General features: G+C 53.8%; 1 protein-coding gene across 1 annotated transcript in view; it reads left to right on the top strand.

Moving 5' to 3' along the window:
* Nucleotides 1–227: 227 nt before the first annotated feature.
* The window catches only part of LOC104515043 (laminin subunit alpha-5-like), a gene marked incomplete at its 5' end in the record, with an annotated part of 14,406 nt that continues 7,517 nt past the window's right edge, over nt 228–7,116 (top strand). The window contains 15 exons of the mRNA XM_010158875.1: nt 228–371; nt 455–606; nt 683–793; nt 1,846–1,957; nt 2,835–3,005; nt 3,887–4,083; nt 4,182–4,298; nt 4,376–4,530; nt 4,783–4,924; nt 5,218–5,320; nt 5,404–5,529; nt 5,630–5,797; nt 6,166–6,308; nt 6,514–6,699; nt 6,934–7,070. Of these exons, the coding sequence (XP_010157177.1) occupies nt 228–371; nt 455–606; nt 683–793; nt 1,846–1,957; nt 2,835–3,005; nt 3,887–4,083; nt 4,182–4,298; nt 4,376–4,530; nt 4,783–4,924; nt 5,218–5,320; nt 5,404–5,529; nt 5,630–5,797; nt 6,166–6,308; nt 6,514–6,699; nt 6,934–7,070 (2,164 nt within the window). The remainder of the gene's footprint in view (nt 372–454; nt 607–682; nt 794–1,845; nt 1,958–2,834; nt 3,006–3,886; nt 4,084–4,181; nt 4,299–4,375; nt 4,531–4,782; nt 4,925–5,217; nt 5,321–5,403; nt 5,530–5,629; nt 5,798–6,165; nt 6,309–6,513; nt 6,700–6,933; nt 7,071–7,116) is intronic.

Genomic DNA, 7,116 nt, shown 5'->3' with positions numbered 1-7,116 from the left:
CACGTGGAGGAGAGTGGGACAAGGTGTTGGTGGCATGTGTGCTGATTGAAAGGTGGAAAGCAACTGCTGAGGTCCTGCGCATGTTGCTGGTTGCACAGGGAAATCTCCAGCAGGGATGCAGTTGCACAGCTGGAATAAAACCACCCTTTTCCCCTCCCTGTGTGGGTGGTTGATGGGGTGCAGGATGATGCTGCAGGCATTTATTTCCCTGTTACTGAACTTGGCAGAGTGCGAGTGCAGAGGAGGCTCCTGTGACCCACGCACGGGGGAGTGCACCTGCTCCAACGGGCTGACCGGGAAGCAGTGCGATGTCTGCGTGCACGAGTATGAGGTCCCCGTGGCAAACGGTCCGGACAGCACGAGGTGTGAAGGTCTGTATCCCGCCATCCTGGGGAGCGAGGTGAGGGAAACCCTGGACAAGGGCCGTGTGCTGACCGCTCTGCTCCCCTGGCAGTGTGCGACGGCTGTGTCCTGCTGCTGCTGGAGGATCTGCAGAGCATGGAGATGTCCTTCCCCTCCATTCACAGCCAGCTGGTCAACCTCAACGCCAGCTCCATCGCCTGGGCTCGCCTCCACAGTCTCAACAGCACTATGGCGACTGTCGCTGTACGTGGAAGATTAAACGTCACTTTCTGCCCGTGTTTCTTGGCCTGGTGTCCTGATTTCAGCTCGTTTTTTGCAGAACCAGCTGCGTGAGTACCAGAGAGCCACAAACAAGGTCAGGCAAAGGGCTGACGAGCTGGAGGATGAGAACACGGACCTCACGCAGGACCTGAACGCGCTGCAGCACAAAGTAGGGTATTTCTTTATTTTCCTTTGCCAGACCACGAGTCCCTCCTTTTGCCTAAAACGAGGGCTCTGAAGGCTGTGAGGGGCCTAGTTCAGGCAGGATGGATCTCCTGCCCAGCCAGCACCCCTTGGGGGTTGGGGTCTCTTACTTAGGTGCTCAGGCTACATTACCTGCCCTGCTCCCTTGGAGGGCTGTTAAACATCTTGTGATATTGATGGCTGTTTCTTGATTTATTACTTGCTTTTGAGGCAGCTCCAACTTTAACCAGTAAAAATCAATTCAATAAAATCTCATTTATAGAAGCAGCATATGAGGAGAAAAGGTAAACATCCAGGTCTGTCCTGGATGTATCCATGCTGTGTCAGGGAAAGCTTGGCCCCTGTCAGCAAATGAGTTTGACCCTTTTTCTTGTAGGAGTCCTTGGAGGCTTCAGTACAGCAAGACCTTTTGCAGGATGCAATCTATATATACAGTCTAAAAACCACCAGTCGAGTCTTCAGAGAACTTACAAACCGAGCAAGACTTGATTTGATTTGGTTTGGTTTGATTTGATTAGTTTTGATTTTATAAACTGCCTGGTCCTAATCTAAGGGAGAAGGAAAAGTCTCTATTTGATGATGTATGTCCCCGGGCAGCTGCATGGACAAACTGCCTCTGTGTACACACGTCTGTGCTCTGAATGGCCAAACCGCCCCCTCCATCTCTTCTTGTGTCCTGGTCAGGACCCATGTGGGGCCAGCTCTAGGGTTTTTCCTGTGTTAAGAGCCCAGGACGGTGCTGTCCTCTGTGGTTGTGGGGCTGTTAGAGGATTCGGATCCTGTTGGACTGGAGCTGTGTTTATGGCTTGTGCTTTTCTGAAGGTGCTAAATAAAACCATCACTAAATGCATCGCAGGTGAGCAGCACAGGACAGGCTGTTGGAGGAGACGTGGCTCAAGGACCTCAAAAGCTGCCCGTTTCCAAGCCTTATGGGCCTTTTGGGAATGTTCTTTCTGCTGATAGGTCACGTAAAAACATCATCTCGTACTTGAACTGAGCCGGTGGTTTTTGTTGTAGATGACAATGACCCACAGAGAAGCAAACCGGATTGAGCAGCACGCGAGGGAGACTCACCAGAGGGGGGAGCAGCTCGTGCTGAATATCCAGAGCATTCAGAAAGGCATTGCAGGTGGGTAAAGAAGGGTCCCTGCTTTGTGGATTTTTTTCTGCTGGGAACGCCCGGCTCCTGCTTTCAAACAGCACCGAGTACTGATGCACTTAGAGCAGTGGAGAAAACAAGGGGAAATACACATTAAATGGGGATCCCTGCAAAATTCTGGCTGTTCAGGTAGACCAGGCTTATTGTGAGTCCCAGATGTTTGGCTGAACACAATCTTTGAAACAAACACATTAAACTTGCACAAATGTTATTCAAATGCTCAAAACTGGGGCAATCTGCACTACTGCTTCAGGAGAGATTTAGCAAAAGGGGGAGTGACTGGATCTAGGAGAGGAGGTAGAGCTACAAAAAGATGCTTGGGATAGAATCATAGAATCACAGAATGGTTTGGGTTGGAAGGGACCTTAAAGATCATCTTGTTCCAACCCCCCTGCCATGGGCAGGGACACCTTGCACTAGACCAGGTTGCTCAAAGCCTCATCCAGCCTGGCCTTGAAGACATCCAGGGATGGGGCATCCACAACATCTCTGGGCAACCTGTGCCAGTGCCTCACCACCCACTCCATGAAGAATTTCTTCCGGATATCTAATCTAAACCTCCCCACTTTCAATTTGTACCCATTACCCCTTGTCCTATCACTACAGGCTCTTGTAAAAAGTCCTCTCCCAGCACCCTTGTAGGATGTGGCAGGTGTTACTGTAACGGCCAAGGAGACAGAAAGGTGGGGTGATACCCCCCCTGCGTGATCTCGAGCAATTTGGGTGCCTGGTATGGCGCGAGAGCTGGCTGCGGTTTGTTGAGGGTGATGTAAGAGAGGAGGGATCTTAGGAGATCACGGAAGACCTGGGTTGGTCAGTGCTAACGAGGCTCTGGATTTCTCCGCAGACTTGGTGCAGCAGATGGCCAGGTTTGGGGCAGCGAACGCCAGCACCACCTCCACGGAGGAGTTCCGTCGGAAGATGGCCGAGGTGGAACGGATGCTGAGGGAGATGAAGGAGCGGAGCCTGGGCAGCCAGGAGGAGCTGGCAAGGCGCGAGCACGAGGAGGCCCAGAAGCGTGAGTCTGGCTCAGTGGCTTGGGACAGGGATGTGCACATCCTGCTGGGTGTAGTTGTTCCTCAAAGTCTGGCTTGGAGCCCGTGTGAATGCTACACATCGTGGTCACGCTCGGGGAGTGCTGTTATTAAAACAGGCACCCCAACAAGTCTTACAGTAGTTTTAGAATCCCCTGCAACAACTTCATTTATGGTTCCTTTTCCCATAAGGCAAATTTTAGAGCAGATTGTCCTAGCTGGGTAGTTCTGTTTGGTGACCGACACAGGGAGTTACCGTTGTTATGTAGGCATCACGTGTGGATGTGGGTCATCCCATGTTTCTTCATATCCACTGTCCCAGGAAGGGGGTCCAGAGCAACAACCAGCAGCCCACCACACTCAGCATCGCTGCCAAACTGGGGGATCCGTCGCAGGAGTCAGGGCTTGGGTTGTGTTCCCATATAAAGCCCGACTGGATAACCAGGCACACTGGCACTGTGAGGAGCAAGCGCTTCTTAATAACAGGCAGTGGCAAAACATAGCTCAGCTGAACGCTGGAATTATAAACTGGCACTTGCTAGAAATAAGTGATTTTTCAGAGTGGGAGTAATCAGGCACTGGAACAGGGCTCAGGTGGGGCTTCTACAAAATCTGGAGCCTTTCAGGCATGGCTGGCTGTCTTTCTGAAAGAGATCCCATCCCTCTCACTGACACTGGGGGTTTGGATACAACTTTGGGCAAGATCCTGTGCTAAAAGAGGGAGGAAGAGAGGGCAGATGGTCTCTTCTGGCCTTGATATCTGCTGGGTGAGACCAGAACTAGCTTTTCCGCAGCCAAGCACAGAAAAGAGCTCTTTAACACAGGAGGATGAATTAGCAACAGTTCTCATCCCCTGCTCCCTCAGTGCTGCATCGGGTGAAGAGTGAGCTGCACGCTCGCTGGGAGTCCAACCAGGACCTGGTGAGCAGCATCCGGGACCAGCTGGCACAGCACAGCTCCCAGCTGATGGATCTCCGCGACGCCCTCAACGAGGCTGTGAACAAAACCAGGCAGACAGAGGACTTGAACAGCCTGAACCGCAACAATCTGGAGGAGAGTCAGGTAGACCTTCCCTGGGAGGTCCCTTACTGCTGGGTGGTGTAATGGGGGGGTTCTACCCCCAGCCCTGCCGGTGCCTAACGCTGCGTCCCTGTGTCTAGCAAAAGAGCCGTGAACTCCAAAAGCAGCATGCGCTGGTGCAGGAGACCCTGAGGATGGCCAAGGACTCTCTGGCCCAGGTCTCCGACTTCCTGCAAAAGATGGAGCACACGAAGGAGGTGAGTGATTGAGGTTCTTTGGCACGGGCAGAGTGCAAGGTGGGGGCAGCCCTCAGGAGTGATGTGTGTCCGTGCAGGAGTACGAGAAGCTGGCAGCCTTGCTGGATGGGGCAAAGCTGCCCTTGACCGAGCGGGTGAAGAAGTTCTCCCCAGCCAGCAGCAAGATTCCCATCGTGGAGCAGGCAGAGGAGCATGCTCGGCTCCTGGATGAGCTTGCAAGGAACCTCTCCAGGTGAGGCATTGGTCCTGACACATCTCCTACCAGAGTTGGGGATGGGAAACTGCAGGCCCACGCCATGGTAGGGGAGCAGCAGGGGGCCATCTCCAAAGCTTTATCCTGGAGAACAAATCCTTTATCCATCTCCAAATCCTTTATCCTTTGGGTTCCTGGATGAGGAACCCAAAGGGGTTTGTCTGTGGGGGCATGAGCAAGACCTAGCCTGAGTGCTCTCCATGAACTTCATGGCTGCTTCTTCCAACACAGCATTATCCAGGGCACAAACCAGGATGGCTTTATCCAGCGGGCGATCGATGCCTCCAACGCCTACGCCAGCATCATTGAAGCTGTAAAAAAAGCCGAGCGAGCAGCCCACGATGCTGATGAGGCAGCCAGCGAGGCTTTGATGGTATGTGCTGTGGGCAGCCCCATAAAGATGAGCAAGAGCTAGACTCCCTCAACTGTCCTCCAGCTTTTCACACCCACACGTAGTGGATCTGCTGCCCGTTCCCTCTGAGACTTGAGCACTTTGTTCTGTGCCGGAGAGCAGAGCCTCTGCCACGGCTGGGGCCAGACTCCAGGGGTTTGGGTCTCCCCATCACACCCCACTGTAGTTGTCTGAACGAGCATTTTTGTGTGCAGTCAGGGCTGGAGACTGGAGTTTCTCTTCAGACTCCCAGGCAGTGCATGTTTGTTTTACAGAGTGTCATATCAGAAAATCTTGGGGCCATCTCTAAAGAGCTGAAGAGGAACAGCAGCAACCTGGAGGAGGCTGTGAGGAGAGAGCAGAGAAAACTCAACGGGGGTGAGAGAGGCTCCTTGCAAGGTGTGATGTCCTTCGGGCTGGGCTGAGATCCAACACACAGCATTGCACTTCTTTAATTGCAGCTATTAAAGGCACTCTGCAGGCGGCAAAGGACAAGCTGGCTGACCTCCGTGTGAAGAAGGAGCAGCTCCTGAGCCAGCTCCAGTCTGTGCAGGACATGCTGGGCAGGGAGCAAGGTTTGTCCTGGGGCAGCTAGGCTGGTTCTCTCCTTGCACCTAGGCTGTGACCCAAGGGTGTTTCCTCCTCACTCCTGGCCATCCCAGACCTTTTTCTCCTTTCTTTCCAGAGGACATATCAGGAAGGCCAAAGCAGCAGCTGCTGAGGCCAACGAAACAGCTGCGAGCGTGGAAGATACCCTGAGCACCATGAAGAAGAATCTGGATGAGTGGAAAGACCAGTACGGAGACCTTCGAAATGAAGACCTGAACCAGGCAGTCCAGGATGCCAGGAAATCTGGTGAGTGCTGAGCCTGGCATGGGCCAGTGCATGGACAGATGTCCCCAGAGAGCTCTGTGCTTTTGGAAACTCTGCTTTGCAGCTCCAGGTCAAGAGTAGAGGGAGCTAGCAACCAACACTGGGTGCTCTAAGTCCTGTCCCTTCACTTTTTGTCTTCTCCTCCCTGCGGTGTCTACATCATCTATGTGCTTACTGCAGGAGGTTGCACGCACTAGAGAATTTTCACAGCCTCCCATGGATTTAGGGGAGCATTCTGTGACTCTGCTCCCAGCCACTGTTGCTTTGATGTGCACGTCCCGAAACTGCCTGAGCTTTCCACCTCCCTTCCTCACTAACCTTCAAAACCCCTGGCTCCTCTCCAACCCCAGTGTCCAGCCTGGAAAGCACCATCCCGCTGCTGCTGGAGAAGCTGAGCAGCCTGGAGAACAGGAGGAACAAGAATGCCACTGTGTCGGAGAACATCGTGCGGATCCGACAGCTCATCACGCAGGCGAGGAACGCTGCCAGCAAGGTATGCTCGTGGGAGGGCAAGGTCTGTGCGGTGTGTGCCAGGGGTTTGAGGTGAATAAAGGCTCACCTGAGGGCGGTATGCAAATGGGAGGGGGGTCCCTGGTCTCATAGGAAGACTCCAGAAGATGCTTTGACTTGGTAGAGCTGGCAATGACCAGAGGCAGCAGCGGTTTCAGTGCCGTGGGTCTGAGTTTCTCTCCCCCCAGGTGAAAGTCCCCATGAAGTTCAACGGCAGCTCGGGTGTGCAGGTCCGGATGCCCAGCAACCTGCAGGATTTGGCAGCCTATACATCCCTCAAATTCTACATCCAAAACCCTGAGCCCAGGAGCCGTCAGCGACGGCAGGACGAGACAGAGGAGGGGCGGTTTGTGTTGTACCTGGGCAGCCGGGAGGTGAGATGGGGCCGTGTGGTGGGACATCAGTAGGGGATTGTGCCTGGCACCTGAGTACCTTTGTGGGAACACAAACAGGCTCTGGGTGCAGCCGTCAGCCTGGCTGGAGGTGGATGGGGAGAGCAAATGGGGGTGTGTGGCTAGTACAGCCCTGGGAGCATCCGGGAGAGCATTGCTTGGGACTCCTGCCTGTCTGGAATACCAGTGTGTGACCCTGTCTCTCCCTGCATTCAGGCCACTGGAGACTACCTGGGCATCGTGCTCAAGGACCACAGAGTGCAGTGGGTCTACAGACTGGGCAGTGAGGAGCCAGCAACCCTGACTGTTGACGAGGATATTGGAGAGCAGTTTGCCACCATCAGCATCAACAGGTAGGAGACTGATGGGACACATCCCGAGGAAGGTCAGCAGGAGACT

This window comes from Eurypyga helias, unplaced genomic scaffold (genome assembly GCF_000690775.1).
Source record: "Eurypyga helias isolate BGI_N326 unplaced genomic scaffold, ASM69077v1 scaffold19389, whole genome shotgun sequence".
Taxonomy (NCBI): Eukaryota; Metazoa; Chordata; class Aves; order Eurypygiformes; family Eurypygidae; genus Eurypyga; species Eurypyga helias.
This window is presented reverse-complemented; position numbering and strand designations above follow the sequence as displayed.